Below are 25406 nucleotides of genomic sequence, written 5' to 3' on the forward strand. Positions count from 1 at the left end.
CCCCTTAGGGAGATTCAACAGCTTCTCTGTCTGCTTCTAGCTGCACAGACTCACAGCTAGCATGAGACTACTGCAACACTGTTGCAGACCTTCATGTGCCTCTCACTGAACAGAGGCAGCACAACACAGGAAACTGAACTAACTTTAGGCAGTGCTGTGTCTTATATCACCTCAGATGTCACTAAGGGTGGACACCAAGCATGTCACTTCCTTTGGGACATATGACACCTCACCAGGGTTTGAGGGCAAACCTCCATGATCATTACTGGCAACCCTGCATACTTACCAGGTTTACAGCCAGCATGAGAAAGAGATATGTACACCAATTTTACACATGGCTACACACGTCTATTACAGGCAGGCAGACCCCGGTAGGACTCCCACAGCAGGGGTCCCTTATGTCTGCAACTGACCATCTCTGGTCCACCATGCGGCGTAATGCGGGATGTACCCAGGTAAATGTTCGAATAGCAGCCGCTGCATCTGTAAATGCCAGGGGACCGCGCAAGGCCTCTGCAACTTTCAAAAGTCAGTCAGTGTCATTTGACGCCGCGGGTCACGTGCCGTGACATAACCCCGCGGCGTCATTTGATGCTTCACAGCCGGTAAGGGATAGTGTTCCTGGAAACTGTATCTAAAAGTCTATAGATAACTGGAACCCATTTGTCCAAAGAGGAGAGAAAGGTGCAAACCCATTTTAAGCACCCTCTTTTGATCCTCTGTAAAAAGTGCAGCTGTTGCATCAGGAGTTATTGTCCGTTAACTTGAGACCCTCCTTATTTTCCCGCTTCTCCAGGGAATCTTCTTTTTTTTCTGCGCAGGAGAATCTATTTGTATCCTGTCCTTGGAGTATATGTGGTTTCCTATGTTTGATAGGTTTCTTGTTCTGAATTTGTCTAATAAAGAAAAGAAAGTCTTAGCCTAGAATGGACATTAGTTTGGGTTTTGTGGTTCAGCAGAAATAATATGTTCTCGAGGAGACCATGAACCTGTATAATCTTGTGTGGTTGTCTTGTTATATGGCCTTCTATTAAGTCCAAGAGGGCGACTCTGGAGTTTGGGGATGTTCCTATTCAATTAACATGTCTGTTCTCTGCGTCTACGCCTATGGTAATTGGGTCTAAAATGTAGTGTCCTCTTCAATGGCTGAATACCTTTGTGTTGGTCATTGAATGTAGGTATATTAGCAGCAGTCTTTCTGCTTATTCTGTTCATAGTCTAATTTGTCTCTCTGCATTTTCTAATGTTTAACCCCCACAATGTACTGTTCTATTTTTTATAACTAAGTGAATCCTCATTTAAGGAACAATCCTCAAGAGTAGCAAAAGGTTCTAGAATTTGGAAAGTGCTTTGAGAAGCATCTCTCTAAAGATGAGAGAACTTTACTCCTCGTATAGATAATGATCTTTTTAAGTTCGAATGAACAATGGTCCAGAATCATATGCCGTCCTTTTGTAAAGTGATCGGTATCTTTGCCAAACATCGAATCTTGAAGAATTTAAAGACCCCTTGGAAGTCCCTAGCAATCCAAATATATTTCTCAAAGTTGGTTGTATCCCACCCAAAACGCTTTTAAGAAAAACATGTTTTTTGGAGTCTATTCAAACATGACTTGAGCGTCTTCATGAATGAAACCAGACAAAATCATCAGTAAAAAAAATTAGAATTAATTTGAGTTACAAAGTGCTCTGACCAGAGATTGTGATCCCTTCATTGTGCCCAAACCTGGACAACCAGAAGAGATACGGCATAACCTTGATGTCGTCAGTTGCTTACAGCTGTAGTCAGACTTACCGTCTGGAGATAGTGCTGCCGCGGTAGCGCTGAGGGGGGTCCATGCTTCAAGATTGGACCATCCACAGTGATTATCTGGTCCCGTGACTTGCCCCGGTTCACAAATAGTAAGTCTTGCTACATCTGTACCTTGCTATTTGCACTCTGGGCAAAGCTTCGGAAAATCTGATGCACGTTTTGTCTTTCTAGAAGAACCTAGTAAAGGGCAACAGCTTCCAAAGCCATGATTTTTGTTTAAAGTGCTAGTGAAGGTTAAAGCACATTCGATAATGGGCGTGGCCATATCCTGTGCAATCAAGGCGCTAGCTTCACCTGCAGAACTGGGCAAAGTATATCCCAACAGTGCCCACTGCCATGAAGGGAGAACCAGGAAAAGGGACAGGTGTTTGTCCACAGTTTTCTTTTCCTGGACTTTATTCATGGTACTTGGCACATTTTTATCTCCCCCTCCCGATTCCTGAGTGTAGAAATTATTTCTTGGTTATTTCTTGTATTGGGGAGAAAATGCGGAGACTGTCTGTAGGTAGGAGGAGGCGGAATGGGACATTTGGTCTCGGCTGTTTCGTTGCCGGAATCCCCACCACCGGCCGCCAGGGTTTTTTTAGGCAAGAGCTTAGGGTAGGGGGTTTTAGGGTAAGGGCTGAGGGTAGAGGCTTTAGGGTAAGGATTTAGGGTATGTGTTTTTAGTGTATGGTTTTGGGGTAGGGTGTTTTAGGGTAAGGGCTTAGGGTAGGGGTTTTGGGGTAAGGGGTTTTAGGGTAAGGGCTTAGGGTAGGGGTTTTGGGGTAAGGGGTTAGAGTAGTGGTTTTTAGTGTAGGGATTTGGGATAGGGGGTTTTAGGGTAGGAGGTTTAATTACAATAGCGGGCGGCAGCGAAGTGGTCGGCAGCGGCAGCTTCTGCCGGCAGAGTGTGTCACGGCAAAACGCCAGCAGCCATTTGGTCGTGGCAAAATGGCCACATCCAAATGTCCTAGACCGGGAGAAGGAGGTCCCTTTTATAGGACTACATGCAGAAGACTTTCCTGTCTCACCTCAGCTAAAGGGGTGGGTTTCCCCAACAGTGCCCACTGGACTCCAGGAATAGAAAATTGTGATAGGTGGACAACAATTGTCCATGTTATGATCTGAGTGCAAAATTGTCCTTCAGCACTCATAGGGGGAACCCCATGTCACAGGCTCCTATTAAATACAACATCTTGTTGGTTCAGTTCCAGGACCCGCCTCTTACACCCAAAAGGGTGTTTCAGGTATGCTTTTAATGTATCGAATATATATTATCATCATCCTTATTATTATAATTATTACTATAATTGTGTGTGTATTTCAGGGCAAAAATGGGGCACCAGGACTGAGTGGCTTCAGGGGACCAATAGGGCAACCAGGACCAGTTGGGGCTCCTGGATCTCAGGGATTTGAAGGACCCAACGGAGAACCAGGCCCAAAGGTAAAATGCATCTTTAGAACACATGGAAGGTTGTTGATCACATTCTTCTGCCTGCTGAAGGTGTGCCAGGTTTATCAAACAAAGCACTCCGTGGAAAGAAATGGGATTTCTCCTCTCCCCCCTGCCCCCCTTGATTACCATGGGGATTTTTATCACATAAGGTGACTCCCTGGGGGCCGACCATATGTCGTTACCCCATCGTCATGTCACTTTTTCCATCTTTGGGGGAAATCTTGACCTCAGCTGAGGAGCTTCCCATTTCTGTTCCCAACATCAGAGGGTGCATTGGGGCCATGGTTGAAGACATTCTGGCACGCCAAGGATTAATACAGGACCACTGTTTTGTTCAGCACTTCTACACAGAGAGGCTATTATACAGATGTAGCCAACGTTATTACTATCATGGGCACGTTTCAGCAGGACATACACAACGCACCAGCAAGAGAAGCGCTGTGGTTTTTAATCGCCCATGCGAGAAGGGGCGGCGCTACCACGCACGCTTTTTCGCCCGTGTGCAATAACCTTGGCTACATCTGCAATGCATAAAAACAAAGAAATATGGCATTAAAGGAGCTGCTTTTTTAAATATAGAATGGAAGCAGGGGGAGCTGAACCCCATTCATTCCAGCTCTGGGGACCCCTTACTTCCGGAGATACCTACGAAGTAGGTGCCAGTAGCTGCTGCGGCTCAGCAAGCGGGGTTTTAAAGTTTAAAGCTCTCGCGTCCCATGGGCCAATAGGAAGCCGCACCGATGACGTCACAGCAGTGAGACACCCATAGTAAATACAGATAATACAGGCATACCCCGCTTTAAGGACACTCACTTTAAGTACACTCGCGAGTAAGTACATATTGCCCAATGGTCAAACAGCAGCTCACGCATGCACCTGTCAGTACGTCCTGAACAGCAATACCGGCTCCCTACCTGTACCGAAGCTGTGTGCAAGCGGGGAGACTATAGAGCCTGTTATACATGCGTTTATTACATCAGTTATGCACGTATATGACGATTGCAGTACAGAACATGCATCTATAAGTGGGGAAAAAAGGCAGTGCTTCACTTTAAGTACATTTTCGCTTTACATACATGCTCTGGTCCCATTGCGTACATTAATGCGGGTATGTCTGTACTAGAAAACTTCTAAAGACTAAACCAAGTGGGCGCAGAAAGGAAGGAGCAGATAAGATAATAGTACAGGCTGAAAAAAACCTGAAATGCATGCTTGCTAATGCAAGAAGCCTGACATATAAAATGGGGGAGCTTGAATTAATAGCTGCAAGGGAGCAGTATGATATCATAGGCATTACTGAAACATGGTGGGATGAAACTAATGACTGGACAGTTAATTTAGAGGGTTATTCCCTTTTTCGGAAGGATCGAACAAATAGAAGGGGAGGTGGAGTATGTTTATATGTTAAACCGGATCTAAAACCTATTATAAGGGATGATGTCTATGAAGGGAATGATGAAAATGTAGAGACTTTGTGGATAGAAATTAGCAGTGGAGGTAAAAGTATTAAGAAAATGTTTGTGGGAATATGCTACAAACCACCAAATATCTGTGAGATTGAGGAAGCTAAAATACTTTTGCAAATGGAGAAGGCATCAAAACTGGGTCATGTTTGCATAATGGCGGATTTTAATTATCCAGACATAGACTGGGGCAATGAGATTAGCATTACAACAAAAGGAAACAGGTTTTTGGAGGTGCTTAAAGACAATTATATGACCCAAATTATTGAAGTACCAACCAGGAGAGGGACAATACTGGATTTGGTCATATCAAACAATGTAGAAGTAATAACAAATATTCAAGTCCTGGAACATTTGGCTAACAGTGATCATAACATGGTCTCATTTGAAATAAATTATCAAAAAATAGATTTCTTGGGTCCAACAAACTTTAGAAAGGCAGATTTTAATAAACTGAGGTCTAATCTAGTAGTAATACAATGGGATGATGTTTTTGCAGGGAAAAAAGATAAAGATAAATGGGCAGTCTTTAAAACATTGTTAGTAAAGCACACTTATCAGTGTATACCCTTGGGTAATAAGTATAAAAGAAATAAGTCAAAACCAATGTGGCTAAATAAACAGGTAGGGGAGGAAATGGACAAGAAGAAGAAGGCGTTTAGATTCTTTAAATCAGAAGGGATGGAGACATCGTATCAGAATTATAAGGAATGTAACAAAAATTGCAAAAGGGCAATCAAATTAGCAAAAAGGATAATGAAAAAAGGATTGCAATAGAAAGTAAGGTCAACCCTAAAAAGTTCTTTAAGTACCTTAATAACAAAAAAATGAGAAAAGAAAATATAGGACCCTTTCATTGTGAGATGGGTAGGCAGATTATTGGAGATAAGGAAAAAGCTGAGATATTAAACACATTCTTTGCCTCTGTGTTTACCAGGGAAGAATCAAGTTCAATAGTAGTGCCGCAGGAAGAAGCCACAACCTCCATATTAATGAACAATTGGTTAACTGAGGAAGAAGTTCATATGCGACTTGAAAAAATTAAAGTAAATAAGGCACCTGGCCCCGATGGCATTCATCCAAGAGTTCTCAAGGAGTTAAGCTCAGTAATAGCCAAACCATTATATTTAATATTCAAGGACTCCATTTCCACAGGCTCAGTACCACAAGATTGGCATAAAGCAGATGTGGTGGCTATATTTAAAAAGGGAGCTAGATCACAACCGGGAAATTACAGACCTGTAAGCCAGACTTCAATAGTAGGGAAACTACTTGAAGGTTTAATACGGGATAATATTCAGGAATACCTAATGGAAAACAAAATTATTAGTAATAGTCAGCATGGATTTATGAAGGATAGATCATGCCAAACTAACCTTATTTGTTTCTTTGAGGAGGTAAGTAGGAATTTAGACAAAGGTAATGCACTTGATGTGGTCTACTTGGATTTTGCAAAGGCTTTTGATACGGTTTCACACAAGAGGTTGGTGTACAAAATAAAGAAAATTGGACTCAGTAATAATATATCCACCTGGATTGAAAACTGATTAAAGGACAGACAACAGAGGGTTGTCATAAATGGAAATTTTTCAGGTTGGGCTAAAGTCGTGAGTGGAGTACCTCAGGGATCGGTACTGGGACCCCTGCTTTTTAACTTGTTTATTAATGACCTTGAGGTTGGCCTCGAGAGCAAAGTCTCCATCTTTGCTGATGATACTAAATTGTTTAAGGTAATAGAATCAGAGCAGGATGTAATTTCTCTTCAGAAGGACTTGGAGAGACTGGAAACGTGGGCAGGTAAATGGCAGATGAGGTTTAATACAGATAAATGTAAGGTTATGCATTTGGGATGCAAGAATAAAAAGGCAACTTACAAATTAAATGGAGATATATTGGGGGAATCCTTGATGGAGAAGGATTTAGAAGTTCTTGTAGACTGCAGGCTTAGCAATAGTGCCCAATGTCATGCAGTAGCTGCAAAGGCAAACAAGATCTTATCTTGCATCAAACGGGCAATGGATGGAAGGGAAGTAAACATAATTATGCCCCTTTACAAAGCACTAGTAAGACCACACCTTGAATATGGAGTACAATTTTGGGCACCAATCCTAAGAAAAGACATTATGGAACTAAAGAGAGTGCAGAGAAGAGCCACCAAATTAATAAAGGGGATGGACAATCTAACTTATGAGGAGAGGCTAGCTAAATTAGATTTATTTACATTAGAAAAGAGGCGTCTAAGAGGGGATCTGATAACTATATACAAATATATTCAGGGACAATACAAGGAGCTTTCAAAAGAACTATTCATCCCACGGGCAGTACAAAGGACTCGGGGCCATCCCTTAAGGTTGGAGGAAAGGAAATTTCACCAGCAACAAAGGAAAGGGTTCTTTACAGTAAGGGCAGTTAAAATGTGGAATTCATTACCCATGGAGACTGTGATGGCAGATACAATAGATTTGTTCAAAAAAGGGTTGGACATCTTTTTAAATGGGAAAGGAATACAGGGATATACCAAATAAGTATACATGGGAAGGATGTTGATCCAGGGATTAATCCGATTGCCAATTCTTTGAGTCAGGAAGGAATTAATTTTTCCCCTTAACGGGTTTTTTTTGTTTGCCTTCCTCTGGATCAATAAGTAAGTATAGATATAGGATAAAGTATCTGTTGTCTAAATTTAGCATAGGTTGAACTTGATGGACCTTCGTCTTTTTTCAATCTCATCTACTATGTAACAGCTTCCTATTGGCCCTCTGGCCAGGAAATATCTGAAGAGCTGACATATTGTGAACCCTGGTAGCCGAGGAGAGCTAGCCAGGTTGCCACCACCAGTTTAGTGGCAAACTTGTTGGCCAGGACAAAAGAAAAGAGTTCTTCTGCTGTCTGGAACGTATTGTACCCAGATCCACGCAACAAATGTGTGCCTGTATGCAGAGTGTGAAAGCACAGCAGAGACCGGAAACTCAAGCACCTTGGAACTTCTGCAAGTCTACGGCACATGCAGAGATGTCATCCTGTTGATTACCAGGCACACCTTTGGTGTATAGGGCTGTTGGCCATGACTACAGAGGGAAAGTCAGGTTTAGTGGGTGAGTTAGGGGCCCGGGCAGGGAGGTTGTGCCCTAACTCCCAAAGGATTAATACAACATTATTTGTATTTTAATTTCTACTAGTCTAGGGCTTAAACTGCGGTTTTCTATATTGCGACGGCAATCTGCAATGCCAAAGTAGGCAGATTCAGCTGTCTGCCCCATGGACTAGCAAAAAAAAACCCTAATATTTTCTCTAAAAAAAAACCTCACTTTGGAGTACTATAATAATTATATATATATATATATATATATATATATATATATATATATACACAGCTAAACCCCGTTATAACGCGGTCCTTGGGGTCCACAACCCAAAGACCGCGTTACAACCGGGGTCGCGTTAAAATTTCACCGACATCAGCTCTGGAGCTTCCTCATTACAGATTTAAATCTCCTCCATTTTGCCGCCTTACCAGTGCTCTCCTCTTCCTGCTGTCCACGTGCTCATATCTCTCTGCTCTCTTGCCATCGTTTTTTTCAAACATTCAATTCAATGCTTTATTGACTACCAGACACAGACACAAACACAAACACAATTAAACATTAATACATTTTGTACAAAACACATGCAGGGATTGAACTCGGGACCTTCTGATACCAATGCCTTGCCTCTTACCTCTACACCATAGGCTTGGTGTGACAAGGCAGAACCTATAAATATATTTATCCTCTACAACACAAGGGACATGTCAATGTGAAATCTTAAGGCAATTTCTAGCTGTCTATGACATCACACAGTTCTGTGGTGTAGTGGAAGAACTCTTACCAACATATGCAAGGGTCATGGGTTCAATTCCTGTATGAAATGGTATAATTAACTTTTTTAATAAATTATTATTTTAATTATGTTGTATAATTTATAAATATATAATTCTTTATTATTCTTTATTAAGTAATAATTATTCATTAATCAATAATGATGTATTAATAATAATTCATTATTAATCATTCTTTATGATTATTATGTATTATTAATAAGTATGATGATTAATTATTATTAGCAGTTAATTAACTAATTAATAATTAATTAATAATTATGTATTAAGTATTATTAATAATTATTTTTTAATAATGATTAATTAATAATACTATTATTATTAATTATATTATGATTAATAAGTATGATTATTAATTATCATTAACAATTCATAATTTTGACTAATTAATAAGTATTACTAATACCTAATAATTATTAATACCCAATTAGTAATAATAATTATTAATACTTAATTATTAATAAAACTTATTAATACTTAATAACTATTAATAATTAGTAAGTATTAATAATTGTTGTTAATAATTAAGTATTAATAATTATTATTACTAATTGGGTGCTAATAATTATTAAGTAATTATTAATACTTAATTATTAATAACAATTATTAATACTTACTAATTATTAATAATTAGTAAGTATTAATACGTTTCATTAATAAGTAAGTATTAATAATTATTATTAAGTATTTAGTAATAATTATTAATTAGTTAATTAACTGTTAATAATAATTAATAATCATACTTATTAATAATACATAATTAATCATAAAGAATGATTAATAATAAATTATTATTAATACATCATTATTGATTAATGAATAATTATTACTTAATAAAGAATAATAAAGAATTATATATTTATAAATTATACAACATAATTAAAATAATAATTTATTAAAAAAGTTAATTATACCATTTCATACAGGAATTGAACCCAGGACCCTTGCATATGTTGGTAAGAGTTCTTCCACTACACCACAGAACTGTGTGATGTCATAGACAGCTAGAAATTGCCTTAAGATTTCACATTGACATGTCCCTTGTGTTGTAGAGGATAAATATATTTATAGGTTCTGCCTTGTCACACCAAGCCTATGGTGTAGAGGTAAGAGGCAAGGCATTGGTATCAGAAGGTCCCGAGTTCAATCCCTGCATGTGTTTTGTACAAAATGTATTAATGTTTAATTGTGTTTGTGTTTGTGTCTGTGTCTGGTAGTCAATAAAGCATTGAATTGAATGTTCGAAAAAAAAAAAAAAAACCCCGATGGCACACGACGGGCAGAGAGATGACGTGGACAGCAGGAGAGAGATACGGGCAGAGAGATGATGAGCACGTGGACAGCAGGGCGGCAAAATGGAAAATTTGATTCAGGTAAGCCGGCAAAATGGAGGCTTTCAATTCGGGAGCCATGCTCAGACCGCGTTATAACCGATTCGCGGTATAGCGAGGCGCGTTATAACGGGGTTTAGCTGTATATATATATATATATATATATATATATATATATATATATATACAGTAGCTTTTGTACCCGGCTTCACCCGGGGAATGTTATATTGAATACTGTACATGTCCCTGCACGCCCCTTCCCCACCAGTCTCCCCCCCCCTCCCCCGCTGGCACATCTCCCCCCTCCTCCCCCCCCTCCCCGCTGGCCCATCTCCCCCATCCCTCCCCCGCTGACACATCTCCCCCGCTGGCACATCTCCCCCCCCCCACCCGCTGGCACAGCTCCCTTGCACATCTGACATGACCAGTGATTCTCAACCTTTTTTGTTTGGAGGAACCCTTTAAGTATTTCGTAAAATTACGGGGAACCCCTATCTGGGTGACACATGTTCGACAGGGGTAAATCACAAAATAGACGTGTAAAGCAGTAGGGGTAACAAATAATTAACTCATACTTTTGAATAAACAATGTGTTTATTTTTTAATGATTTTGGTTTAAACATCACCCCCCCTGCAGCTCCCATCACCCCATCTCTCGCCTCTCCCTCCTCCTTCTCTCTCTCCTCTGCCTCCCCCTCCTCTCTCCTTCTCTCTCCTCTTCCTCTCCCTCTCCATTCTCTCCTCTCCCTCCTTCTCCCCCTCTCTTCCTCTCTCTCACACACAGTGACACACACACACACACACACACAGTGACACACAGCATCTCACACACACACAGTGTCACACACAGTGTCACACACACACACACCACACACACACACACACACACACACACACACACACACACACACACACACACACACACACACACACAGTGTCACACACACACACATACACACACACACACACACACAGTGTCACACATACACATAGTGTCACACACACACATAGTGTCACACACACACATTGTGTCACACACACACCGTGTCACACAGTGTCACACACACACACACACACACACACACACACACACACACACACACACACACACACACACACACACACACACACACACACACACACACACACACACACACACACACACACACAGTGTCACACACACACACACAGTGTCACACACACACCCACAGTGTAACACACACACACCCACAGTGTCACACACACACACACACAGTGTCACACATACACATAGTGTCACACACACACACACACACACACACACACACACACACACACACACACACACACACACACACACACACACAGTGTCTCACACACACAGTGTCACACACACACAGTGTCACACACACACACAGTGTCACACACAGTGTCACAATCTTGCAGCAAAAGCTGCCTCTCTCCCTCCCTCTGCTAAGGAGAAGCAGAAGCAGCAGCCTTTCCCCACCTCCCCCCCACCCTCCAAGTACCGAGATGCTAGAGCACGCTCCGAGGAGGGAGGAGGAGAGCCAGGGACCCAGGGACACACACACACTTTCCAGCAAAAGCAGCCTCTGTCCCTCCCTCCGTCAGCTCATATGTAAGGGCTGGGACCCTCTGCGCCCGGCGGCGCCCGTGGCCACGTGAGCGTTCCCCACCAGCAGGGGAATCCTTCTGAGCAGGTCCCAGTCCCCCCTCGCTGCACGGCTCACTACGCGCTGTGACTCGTCAGCCGCCAGGGGGGTTGCAAGAAAGAAAGTTGCAAGACAATTGTGATCCCGAGCGGTGACGCGTCACGTGGTGCGCTGATGAGCCTATCAGCGGCGGGGGCGGGAGCGGGAGCTGTCAGACAGCTTCCTACACAAGGTAGGGGGTGGTGTGTATCAGCATGTATCAGCGTGTATGAGGAGGGCATGTGTGGGGGAAGAGGGAGGGAGCGGGAGCTGCTTACCTTTCAGCAGCCCGCAACAGCTCCCTCCTGCAGCCCGGGAGACTGAGCCCGAGCCCGTGGAGGGAGGAGGGAGAGTAGCGGGTCCCTCCGCTCAAACTACGCCCCCCCCTCCCACTCCTGCCCCCACCCCTCCCACTCCTGCCCCCCCCCTCCCACTCCCGCCCCCCTCCCGCTCCGGCTCTCGGCTCCCTACAGACCGCATATCGCGGTCTGTGCCTGTCAGTGCGCCGCCTGTCTGCAGTGCGGGCGCGCTGACTGAGGGAGCAGAGCCTTAGCCTAAGGAGAAGCAGATGCAGCAGCCTCCTATCTCCCCCCGGAAGTGCAGGGCTACTAGAGCGCTCCGAGTAGGAAAGCCAGGGGAAGCAGTGACAGAGACACAAAGCTCCCCAGGCAAGGACAAGCCCCCTCCCTTAGTAATATGGAAAATAGCTGAAGCGCTCAAATGCAGGTATATCTCAAAATGATAATAAGCCAGACCACTGTACCAGGGTACTAACAATTGATATAGTACCTATTGTGTCATATAATGGGTACTATCCTCCTGAAGACAGGTGGTGTGTGGTGCAACCCACTCACCATATGTCTCATTGGCAGGTTCCCCTGAAAAATATGCAAATACTCACATCCTGGTAGGGCAGGCAGGCAGGCTGTGCAGCTACTCAATGCAATACAGGGAAAAGGGAGACCAAAAAGCGCACCAGCACAAACGGAGCAGGAAGAAACCAGAACAAAAAAATGATTAAAAGGGCACTTTAATGTGGCAAAAGACCCATCCAATGCATTTCGAACGTCGCTGCGACGTTCGAAATGCATTGGATGGGTCTTTTGCCACATTAAAGTGCCCTTTTAATCATTTTTTTGTTCTGGTTTCTTCCTGCTCCGTTTGTGCTGGTGCGCTTTTTGGTCTCCCTTTCCCCTCCCTTAGTAGCCCCGCCCCCTGCTCTCGCTCTAACATTACTGCTGTCCAGCAGAGTGAAACTTAGAGTGTCCATAATTTGGGAGGTGAGTGACATTGGAAGCTCAAAATAGTTGCGTTGACCTACAAATCTGCAGCAGAATGTACAGTGAAAGTTTTGTGGTGCTATGTGGTGCCGTTTGTGAGATTTCGATGCTTCTGACATACAAACAAACGGATAACAGCAATCCAACTTAGAATTATAGTATAGAAATATGGGGAAACTAAATATGCATAAGTTGAGGCTTCATCAGATATATAAAAATGCACACAGTGTACATGAAAACAATACAACCACTGTAGAGCACACGGGTATAGAGATGTCCTGCAGTGTATAAGGCATCAGTTGAGGCTTGGTTTCCCAATGAAAGGAGTTTGTTGTTATGGACTAGAACCGACAAAGACAGTTAGTTTGGGATAGGGTGCAAGCGTGCTCACCGATGTGTTATACACAATGTGTATAAACTTTGTTCATTTAATGCAGGCCTGCACAACTCGTAAAGCGAGAAGGGCCGAACTGCTCCAAGGAAAAAAAAATTGGGCCGCACGGGTAAAATCATCATCATCATCCTCATATCTCCCCCAGAACCCCTCACTATCAACCTTTGCGATACTCCCCATCTATCTCTCAGACCCCCATCTCCCCCTCACCCACACACATAATACTCCCTCTCCACATCAAACACACAATACCCCCCTGCACACCACACACATCCTACCCCCCTGCACCTCACATCCTTCTCCCCCCCTGCACCTCACACCACTCTCCCCCCTGCACCTCACACCACTCTCCCCCCTGCACCTCACACCACTCTCCCCCCCTGCACCTCACACCACTCTCCCCCCTGCACCTCACACCACTCTTCCCCCTGCACCTCACACCACTCTTCCCCCTGCACCTCACACCACTCTCCCCCCTGCACCTCACACCACTCTCCCCCCTGCACCTCACACAACTCTCCCCCCCTGCACCACACACCACTCTCCCCCCCTGCACCACACACCACTCTCTCCCCTTGCACCTCACATCACTCTCTCCCCTTGCACCTCACATCACTCTCTCCCCTTGCACCTCACATCACTCTCTCCCTTTGCACCTCACATCACTCTCTCCCCTTGCACCTCACATCACTCTCCCCCCCCCCCTGCACCACACATCACTCTCCCCCCCTGCACCTCACATCACTCTCCCCCCCTGCACCTCAGATCACTCTCTCCCCTTGCACCTCACACCACTCTCTCCCCCTGCACCTCCAATCACCCCTGCACCTCCAATCACCCCTGCACCTCCAATCACCCCTGCACCTCATCCCCTGCACCTCACATCACCCCTCCTGCACATCACCTCCCCCCTCCTGCACATCACATCCCCTGCACCTCACCCCCCTGCACCTCCAATCACCCCCCTGCACCTCCAATCACCCCTGCACCTCACCTCCCCCCTCCTGCACATCACATCCCCTGCACCTCACCCCCTGCACCTCCTATCATCCCCTGCACCTCCTATCATCCCCTGCACCTCACATCACCCCTGCACCTCACATCACCCCTGCACCTCACATCACCCCTGCACCTCACATCACCCCTGCACCTCACATCACCCCTGCACCTCACATCACCCCTGCACCTCACATCACTCCTCCTGCACATCACCCCCCCTCCTGCACCTCACATCCCCTGCACCTCACCCCCCTGCACCTCCCATCACCCCTGCACCTCCAATCACCCCTGCACCTCACCCCCTGCACCTCACATCACCCCTCCTGCACATCACCCCCCCTTCTGCACATCACATCCCCTGCACCTCACCCCCCTGCACCTCCAATCACCCCCTGCACCTCCAATCACCCCCTGCACCTCCAATCACCCCCCTACACCTCCAATCACCCCCCTGCACCTCCAATCACCCCCCTGCACCTCCAATCACCCCCCTGCACCTCACAACACCCCTCCTGCACATCACATCCCCTGCACCTCACCCCCCTGCACCTCCAATCACCCCCCTGCACCTCCAATCACCCCCCTGCACCTCCAATCACCCCCCTGCACCTCCAATCACCCCTGCACCTCACCCCCTGCACCTCACATCACCCCTCCTGTACATCACCCCCCCTCTCCTGCACATCACATCCCCTCCACCTCCAATCACCCCCCTGCACCTCCAATCACCCCTGCACCTCACCCCCTGCACCTCACATCACCCCCCTGCACCTCACCTCAATGCACCTCACCTCACCCCCCTGCACATATCCAAGTTCGGATCAGGGGGGGGAGCGGCCGCAGAAGAGCTCAGCTGGCTGTGACTTCCCCCTCCGTCCCACGTTGCGAGCGGGGGGTGGGGGTGGTGGGAGGGAGCAAGGAGCGGGAGCGGGCCCTGCGGATGCGCGCCGGGACCGCGGGGAATCGCCGCCATTTTGTTTTTTTCAAAGTTTTTTTTTTCAAAGTTTTTTTTTTTTTCAAAGTTTTTTTTTTTTCAAAGTTTTTTTTTTTTTTTTTAAATCTCATCGAGGGCCACACAGAGAGGCAAGGCGGGCCGCATGTTGTGCAGCCCTGATTTAATGCAACCATTTATTATTCTATCTTTGGCTTTTTCCGTCTGTCTCTTGTGTAACAAAATAATTGTATTTAGTTTGTAGTTGTTCTCAAACTGACTGTAAAGTATTGCGATGTCCCCGTAAGTGGAGGCCAGCTTAGAAAATAAAGGATGATGATGATGATGATGGCCTGTTTGGGCCCACACAGAATGGTGAAATATATAAAATTATGCCATTGGCAAGTTGGTAACTGGCAAAGATGTTGGTGGCGGAGTGAGTGGTGATGGTGCCAACAGCTCGGGATGCTGAAGGACATGGTTATGGTGCCAACAGCACAGGAAGCTGAATGGTGATGGTGGAGTGGGTACTGACAGCACAGGAAGCTGAAGGACATGGTGATGGTGGAGTGGGTTGTGATGGTGCTGACAGCACAGGATGCTGAAGGACATGGTGATGGCGGAGTGGGTGGGGATGGTGCTGAAAGCAAAGGAAGCTGAAAGACATGAGGTACAAGATGAACATTTGAGAAGACAACTTGGCAGCAAAGAGCAAGCCTGTTGGAAAGAAAGAAGGTAAGTTTTGCTTAAACCGAGCGTCAAGCATGGTTGCCAAAATATATTGCTCAGATTTCAATATGGGAGCAACCTTTGGGTTCTCATTAAGCACATGAATTAGTGTGAAGATGAAGGTGAAGATATCTAGAATTTCTTTGTTTAGGGTTCTGCCACCTTTTCGCCTTCAAAAATACCACTGAGATAACCATTTATGAATAAATCATATTAGGTCAAAGTGAATAGTGACCTGTGCTAATGGAGACTTCTTACTTTTATTACCAGGGCGAAAGAGGCAAAAGAGGAAAGTCCTTGGCGTGTTCCAGAGGAACCCCAGGGAGCCCTGGAAACCAAGGAAAAATGGTCAGTCTATGTGGTCAAATCCTATAGATTCCTTGTTTGACTTGCATCTTTGCTTCACAACAATCCACCAAGTTTAAGGTTGCGTAACGGACAAAAATGTATTAGTGCATCAGAACACACGTTTTCTGCTTTGATATAAAGGTCCCCTAACACTGCATATCTACTAAAGTCCGTTAAAATTAATGCAGTGACGAGAGCACGAGTGAGACTATTTTAATAGAATACCCATTGACTTCTGTACCTTCCCAAAAACTGCTGTATACAATATTTAGACAGATATCTATGAACATAACTGGGACATAAACTAATTTAAATATGCAAAGTATATCCAAATGATTTAAACCTCCAGTCATGATAAAGCCCTTCAGCAGGATCCGGGATAGGCATACGGCTAAGGGTTAAATTATTTATGGTCCGAAGCCATCGTTCGGACAGTTTTTGGCAACAAATTCCCATTAAAATATAATGTGAAAATTATATACAGTATAGTCCCATATATAGAAAATCCCCAAAGACGTACTTACCATCCCGCTACTGGAGGCTAAACATTTGCCCTATCTCGAGCTTCTCCTCCCATGCACTGTTATACACGATGTGACGCATCCGGCTGCCTAACTTTGCACTGCAGTTTAAGCTTCAGTCTTGCCTACAACTTGGTTGAGTGAAGGTGGTGCGGGGTAGGGGGGAATTATTTACCAAAGACTCCAAAAACTGGGCTGATACTAATGCAAAAGATTTGCACCAGATTTCTCAAAGGAAAACATCTAATTGCTTCATAAGATTCATTTTCTTTGTCACATCTGGTGCTATTCTCACACTTGTTTTGCAGTCAGAAAACCTTGGAAAATAGACCCCAAATCCTTGTGGTAAGTTTAACCTTGAGGGATCAGCGTATTAAGGCAAAGTGGGACCATTCTGGGGCAAAGCAAACTGCCCCTCATGTTTCAAAGAACAATTCCTATTGATTTCAAATATTTTACATGGTACCTATCGTGTGGATTTTCCGCCCCAGAACTGCAACACTTCTGCCTTCATTCGGACCTCCTGATCCCCTCAATGTGTTGTGTGGTCATTTAAAAAATGATCTATCTTTTCCCCAATACGAATACGCAAAGTGACAGAGAGGGGAGGATGGGGGGGGGGGGGAGCATCTACTCCTATTCCTACCCACATTTCTCGTTGGAGGCGGAGCATGTATTGTACATGTGAAGGGCTGTGTACATGGATGATGCTAGACACATACATATAAACATACATGATACATGCCTGAGTCCAGAATAAACGAGAAGATGTGTTTTTTTTCCCTTCAGATTTCAGATTCTCTGTTTACATGATGAATAGAATCTGTCAGTTCTGGCTTTAAATTCTTTGATTTAAATGGTTTATTTAATCTGGGAACTAGGTCAATCCTGACGTCCTGGGTGACGCTCTCTCCCCCCCCCCCCCCCCCAACCACCCCCTCTCCCCCCCCCCCCAACCACCCCCTCTCCCCACCCACACCTTTCAGCTATATGGTTGCACTACAAAGATGTAATTTCTGGAACTCTGCCTCATCCGGGATTTTAAAATGCCTGACAGCTTTCACACACAAGGGCAGCCCGACTGCAGCGCGAAATCGGACACAGATGATAACTTGGATATTAAAAAAAAAGGATAAACAAGCTGATTACATTGTTACAGGACCAGGAAATGTTCTAATTCTGATGTACATGTTCTAATTCCTCTGAACAGGGGGAGGAAGGACCCGGGGGTCTGAAGGGGGACAAGGGAGACCCTGGGCTTTCAGTGAGTATATTTTTCATTGTTTTTCTTAGAGTTGACGTTTTTTGACCGAGATTTGCACAAGGGAAACTTGAAGGGGTTAATTAGGGGTTAATTAGAAAGTCTCCTGGCTGAATAACTGGGGCAATACCAGTGCAAAAGAATTGCTTTCAATTGGATTACATTCCCTTCCGGTCCTCTTTTTGTTTTTTGGCTGGGGCCATGCCCGTACGGAGGCTCGCGCAGCCGTGACGTCACACGCGCGAAGTGGTGCGTTTTGTGGCCAGTGGAGACGCGCCATGGGGGGGGGCGTGTCCTGGGGCGTCACAGAGCTGGTTCGGCCTCATTGTGCGAACCACTCACGTGACCGGCCTGTGGCGCCATGAAATCAGTTTCAACTGATTACTTGCGCAACGCGCGCCCCCTCCAGCTCCCACACGGCACCATGGCCCCAGCCTTAGAAACAATAGAACCGTGAATGAGGATGATTATTAAAGGATCAAAACATTAAAAATCATACATTTCTTTTAATAAATCAGTTCTGTAGTGATAATACCTACTGCATTTTTCTGTTTTGTTTTCCCGACTCTTAATGTAATTTTTAATGCGTTTGAATATCCTGAGCATCCTTTCCTGTGGTTGCTACAGCTAGCTCTGGTACACCTCTTTTTGAGCCCAGCCCTCACCCCCGCAGCGGAAAAGCATTTGCCACAAATGATCACAAACAGGAAAGTGTCGCTGTGTTCCCTGCAGGAAGCTGTATCTGTGTTGAAAGCTGTAACAATAGACAATGTTAGTAATACAAGGATATACTGTAGCATTTCACTGCCAGAAGGATTGATTCAGCGCCACCCGAATTTGTCCCGAAGAGCAGGATATTCACTGATGGATCACTGGAGAACAGATTGATTGGCTGCTTAAGTAATTAGTTTTCATTAAAGGTATATATTAAACCCCACCCAACAAAAAAAAAATATTTTTAACAAGGGCAATGAGGAATGCTTCTTATTTATTGGAGGAGCAGCTACGGCAGATTTCACATGTGAAAAGCATGAGACCCAAAGCATCATTATATAAGGCACTATGTGACTTTTTCCAGGGAACGTACAAATATGAACCCAAAACATGCTAGATTTGTCATGAAACGCAAGGGAGACCAATTACACTGTTTCCATTCAGCCTTCCCTATCACAGTAGTGATCCATTCTGGTTGTTTTACAACATTCCCTCTTACTGTAAGTTCAGTAATCAGCGTTGGCAATATGTCTGGCATTGGTATAGGGCAGTACATGTTCAGCCAGTATTTTGCTCTGATCTCTTTCCAAACATCAGTAGTTAACACTGATCCCTGATTTTCAGCTCTCACAACATGTTCCAGCCAACACATGGGAAAGGCTGCTGCTGGAGGCTTTTGTGTAACGATATATATTGCACAGGAGCTAGTAAGCTGCTTCTATGAAGCAAACCCACTGTGGTCATGTAGGGGTGAGAGTGTGAATATGGCCTAGGGATGAGCAGGCTCTGTAATTGTAGTAGTAACATGTACATGTGAATGACCTGAGCTGTCAGGTAGGGCCGCAGACAGATATCCCGGGGCCCAGGACTAGAGTTAAGACCGCACCCCACTCCCCCCCCACTCGTGTCGGCAGTCTTGCGAGCAGCCCCACCCCATTTCACACTTCACGTGCACCCTCTATTCCCCCCCCTTTCCCGTGTATTTCTCTCCCCTCCGTCTCACTCCCTCTCTTCATCACTCGCCCCCTCTCTTCTCACTCCATCAATTACCCCACTCTGACTCAATCCCTTCCCCCCGGCCTTGTATGTATTTCTCTCCCTTCCGTCTCACTCTTACTCGCTCCCTCACCCCCTCTTCTCACTCTCCCCCTCCCTCCATCAATTACCCCACTCTGACTCAATCCCTTCCCCCCCAAAATTGTATGTATTTCTCTCCCATTCCGTCTCACTCTTACTCGCTCCCAAACCCCCTCTTTCCTCTCACTCTCCCCCTCCCTCCATCAATTACCCCACTCTGACTCAATCCCTTCCCCCCCACCTCGCATGTATTTTTCTCCCCTCCGGGCATGTATGAACAAAAATGTAAGCGGTTGTGAATGTGTATTTAGTACATTCAAAATGGTAGGGGATTTGTGGTAAAATTAGAGATGGGTGAAAACTTCGGCAAAGCAGAAACAAGGAAATGTGTGAATATACTGCACCGACACACTTTATTCGAGCAAATACCCGGTATGTACCTGGCAGATACCTGGAATGCGCCGCTCCTCACCTCTGACAAGCCCCGTTGCGTTTGCCTTCCCAGCCTGGGTTCATGCCTGGCTGATGGGAGGCTGATCTGTTAAATGATAATGATTAGGATTTAATAGGCTGCAATGCTTCGCGTGTCTACCAGATGGCATAAATTCATGAATTGTAATGCAGTATATATATATATACTGTGCAGTATTGCAGCCAGCGGGAATAAAATGCTTCAATCCCTGCTTGGAAAATACCTCAATGCACTCGGGCAGAAAACAGTCACAAACCTCAATACACCCGGGTATACCCGAATTCGTGGGACTAGCCGAGCTCGAATAAAGTGTGTCGCCAGTGTACAGAGCCACCTGCTAATTAGTTAGAAAGGGCTAATTAGAACACATGGCTGTCAGATTCTTAGGTGACATCAGGGCACAAGCAAATGAAGCAACTGTTTAGGACACACACTCGTATGACCCCTGAGACACTGATTTTATTATTCCATTTAAATGCAATTAGTGTGTTGGTTTAGAACCATCAGTGGCCACACCTTTGAGCCATATGACCTTTTATTGTGGTGGGGGGCTTGCAATTATCATTGTGGGAGAACGTGGATACGTTAAAATCTTAAGAAACATAACTTCTTATCTAAGCATTCAGTATTATGAACAGAGGAGCAAAAAAACAAAAATGGGGTGTGCAGAAAAATGTGTGTTACCCCTCTTTATTTTACCTCAGATTTTATGGCCTATCACTGAGGTGGAAGCCTGAGTCCTATGGGTTACTGTTTAATTCTTATAGTGTGTGGTGCATGTTCTGTGAGACTGTAGTGACTAGACATAACACAGTGGTAATGAATTATAACAAGCGTTATATACTCATATAGCTATAATTTGTGGTGTTACATATCTCATATGAATCAGTACGGTGACTCTTAATCTCAGAATCACTCCATACACATATATACTTAAACAAACTATACCAACAGTGCGAACGCTGCGCAAACAAATAATAACTTTTATCTCTGTCGGGCCTCCCAATCATGGGGTACTGGCCTGTAGATCCTGGTGTGCTAGCACAATCGTTGGAGCTCATAAACTTTGTGTGTGTTGCAGGCCTGGTGCTTCACAAAGATCAAACTGTGATGGCAATATAACTGCAATTTATATCCTTTGTGGGTTAGCTCACCCACTCCAACCTGGTGTAATTCCGGCACGGCTAGGCTCCCTAATCTCTCTCTGTAGTAGCCTCTGTCTGCCTGCTTCCCTCTGCACTGTCAGGTCCTAGTCTTTGCTGGGCCCTGCTGCATACACTGGTCCAGTGGGGCAACTCTCTCTCTCTGAAGTTCCCTCTCTCTTAGGGGGCCTTGCATGGACTCGCTGTGCAGGATGAGCCTGCACACCCTCACTCCCTCAGCTCCCATTCCAACTGTCACCAACTGTCATTCCACTGGCTAAGCACAGTCACATGGTCCAATGGAATGTAATTCTTAAAGGGGCCATGTCCTGTGCTGGTAGCAGACACAGGGTGTTACATCCTCCCCCTGCTGTAATGTTGATGTCCCCATCAACCAGGATAAACCAACAATACATTTATCTAATCCAACAATTAACTTCTCTCTAGGTACATAACATCATAGATACAGTAGATCCGGCACTCAAACTATTTTGACAGATAGCATTCTTGTTACCCCAGAATGTTCTACATTCCCCAACATCTCCTATTTCCAGAGTCATGGGTACAACCCATCAAACAGTACTAACCATAGGGACCTCAGTCGAAACTCTCGGTAAGTCATAGGTCAGTCTCATGGGGGGTCTAGTCTCCCTCTTAGGATGTGAGGCTAATGCCAGAAGTATGACGTCAGCTTCCCTTTCCACCTTAGGGGACTCATATGGTACCGGTGACTCAGATATTGCGGGCCCTGCACTAGGGGACGACTCATAGTCATCTATCACGGATTCATCAGGACCTATGGGGGTAAATTCCTCTGCTCTGGGATCCAGTTCAAGAATAACAGTTTTTACTAAATCCTGGGACCTGACTGATTGTATTTGGGGACCTGGTTGAGGGGCAGGCAGTTCTTCCCTGTTCAAAATATTTGCCAGGTGCCTTAACATTCCTTCCCTGGGGTACCCCTCCTCTTGTTCAGAATCCTCATCACTGTCTTGCCTACCCTGGCTAACTGGATTTGTACTAGAACCCTGTCCTCTGTTCAATCGATCACTTCTCCTGGGCCTTTGGGGTTCTCTTGGAATGTTTTCTCTCTCAGGGCAGCGCACTAACTGACCTATTGTCAGGAGGTGGTTTCTATGTAGATTCTTTGTTGGCCCATTTCCCTTTTCAGGTCTTACTCGATAGACGGGGAGTCCTTCTAGCTTCTCTACTACCACATAAGGCTCGGTTTTCCAGCAATTTTGCTATTTTGTGTTTTCCTGGTATCCCCAGATTCCGGATAAGGACTCTGTCCTGCAGTTGTAGCTCTTGCCCCTGTAATCTTTTATTGTAATGGCTTTTGTTTCCATGATTATTTGTGTCAGCTGCAGAAGTGGCCAGCTTGTACGCTTCTTGTAACTGGTCTCTGAGTTTCTGTACATATTGCATGTACGTGGTTGGGGATGTGCCATCTGCCGACACGCCAAAACACAGGTCAATGGGCAATCGGGATTCCCGTCCAAACATTAGGTAATAGGGTGAATACCCAGTGAATTAATTCTTGGTGCAGTTATAAGCATGGACTAAATGGTGCACATGCTGACTCCATCTTTTCTTTCCTTGATTATTTAGGGTAACCATCATATTTAATAGGGTCCTATTGAATCTCTCTGGTTGCGGATCTCCTTGTGGCTGGTAAGGCGTGGTTCTGGATTTTTTTTTATCACACAGATGCGCAGTAATTGCTTGATAAGTCGGCTTTCGAAGTCCCATCCTTGGTCGGAGTGTATCCTGGCTGGCAATCCATAATGGACGAAATACTTGTCCCATAACGCTTTGGCGACTGTAGCGGCTCGTTGGTCCTTTGTGGGGAATGCTTGCGCATACCGGGTGAAGTGATCTGTGACCACTAAGATATCACTGGTGTTCTTGCTATCTGACTTTAATAAGGAAGTCCATGCAGACAAAGTCCAGTGGCCCACTGCTGGTGATATTGGTAAAGGGTGCGGCCCGGGTAGGCAAACATTTTTGGTCACACACCTTCCGCAGTTCTTACAATATTCCTCGACATCCTGTGCCATTCTGGGCCAATGGAATCGATCTTTCACTAATCCCATTGTTGTGTCTGCGCCCAAATGGCCATGATCGTCATGTAGTGAACGTAGAACCACTTGCCTATACCGGTATGGAAGTATCAGTTGTTTAGTCACCAGGTACTGCGTTTTCTTAGCAACTCTGAACATTACTCCATTCTTAAACACTAGGTTATCCCATTTCCTCACAAGGAGTCAACTCTCAGAGTTCTCCCCGATGACTGCCCGAGGCGACTTCCGGTCCCTCAGAGCTGACCACACTTCTCTCAGTCCTGGGTCTGTCTGCTGTGATCGGAATAGATCTTGTCGGTTTAGTTAGTCTACTCTGCGGGGTGAGAGTACACTAAAGGAACACCAGTAGGAGAGATCAGACACTCTCTTTGGATTCTCTGTGGTAATTTGTCTCGGCATTTCGACTTGCTTGCACATTGCATGCACTCCTGCGGCGGTAGTGTCCTAGTGAATTCGTGACAATACATCCGCATCAATATTTTTGTTTCCCAGGTCTGTACTTTAGACTGAAATTGTAAGTGGCTAATGCTGCCAACCACCTGTGTCCAGTGACATCCAGTTTCGCTGATGTTAGAATATACGTAAGGGGATTGTTGTCTGTGTGCACTACAAACGCTACTCCATATAGATAGTCATGTAGTTTGTCTACCACTGCCCATTTCAAAACCAAAAACTGAAGTTTGTGTACTGGGTAGTTTTTTCTCAGACGGCATCAATCCCCGGCTCACAAACGCTACTGGTCTTAGTCCCTCTTGGTGCTCTTCGTACAGTAATAGAAAAAAATCCGAAAAGGAAAAACCGAAGTACAGCTTGCAAAAATGAACTGGTAGAATCAAAGACCAAAATTAAAGATTTATTAAAATAAAAACATATACACAAAAGTCCTGGCAGATCCTCTAACGCGTTTCATGCACAGAGCGCTTTGTCAAAGAGTGATCTGTCAGGATACAACGTGATACTGATATAGGGCAACTCACAGCTGTATCAACTAATTAAAAAAATTAATAGATAGACACACCTGAACTGTGTTCACTATGTACCACTAAGTTACCTCATTAATAATGAACGCAACCTACATGATTAAAAAACATTAAACCAATACATATAAATAACAAAACTGAGAAATGACTAATACAGGAAAAAAATCTATATAACAAACAAATGACATTAACTGTATTACACATAACTAAACCAGGACTAGCATATATGAAGCAATGAAATAATAATCTAAATGATATTCAAAACATAAATATAATCATTGATAACATATAAATAAATAACTTCTTTACTATTGATATACAAAACTGTTATGAAAAGCAGGACCATACTGTATGTTGTTAAGAGAAAAATATAATCAATGCTACATATCAACCAATTGCAGCCAGTGGAAAGAGTAATAATAATTAATAATCCACCAGCACAAATAAACAACATCATGATAATTGTCAAAATTTAATGGACCTAAAAATGGGAATAGGAAAGGAATAGGGATGGGGGGAGGGAAGGGATGGGGAGAGAGAGGGGGGGTTATGAAGCTGCTTTAATGTAATTTTTATTATTAGTGTGCGGCAGCAGGGGGTCTCCTGAGCTGAACCGCATTGATTTCAGCCTCAGGGGCCCTCTGCTTCCCGAGTTACAGGCCCAGATATGGGGTGCCATTATCTCCTTCATTACATTACAGTATTTAAATCCCCCAGTCACATGCTGCGGACGTGTTAAAAATGGCGGTGATACTGGCGCCCAATGCCCCATACCAGGGCCTGTACCTCGGGAAGCAGGGGGTCGCTGAGGCTGAAATCAAAGCGCTTCAGCTCAGGAGACCCCCGCACACTATTAATACAA

General features: G+C 44.7%; 1 protein-coding gene across 1 annotated transcript in view; it reads left to right on the forward strand.

Annotated features, from left to right (window-relative positions):
• The window catches only part of LOC142494625 (uncharacterized), a 439963-nt gene that overhangs the window by 384820 nt on the left and 29737 nt on the right, over positions 1–25406 (forward strand). The window contains exons 95-97 of the mRNA XM_075599056.1: positions 3122–3238; positions 16216–16293; positions 18025–18078. Coding sequence (XP_075455171.1) covers positions 3122–3238; positions 16216–16293; positions 18025–18078 — 249 coding nt within the window. The remainder of the gene's footprint in view (positions 1–3121; positions 3239–16215; positions 16294–18024; positions 18079–25406) is intronic.

Source organism: Ascaphus truei, chromosome 5 (assembly GCF_040206685.1).
Source record: "Ascaphus truei isolate aAscTru1 chromosome 5, aAscTru1.hap1, whole genome shotgun sequence".
NCBI lineage: Eukaryota > Metazoa > Chordata > Amphibia > Anura > Ascaphidae > Ascaphus > Ascaphus truei.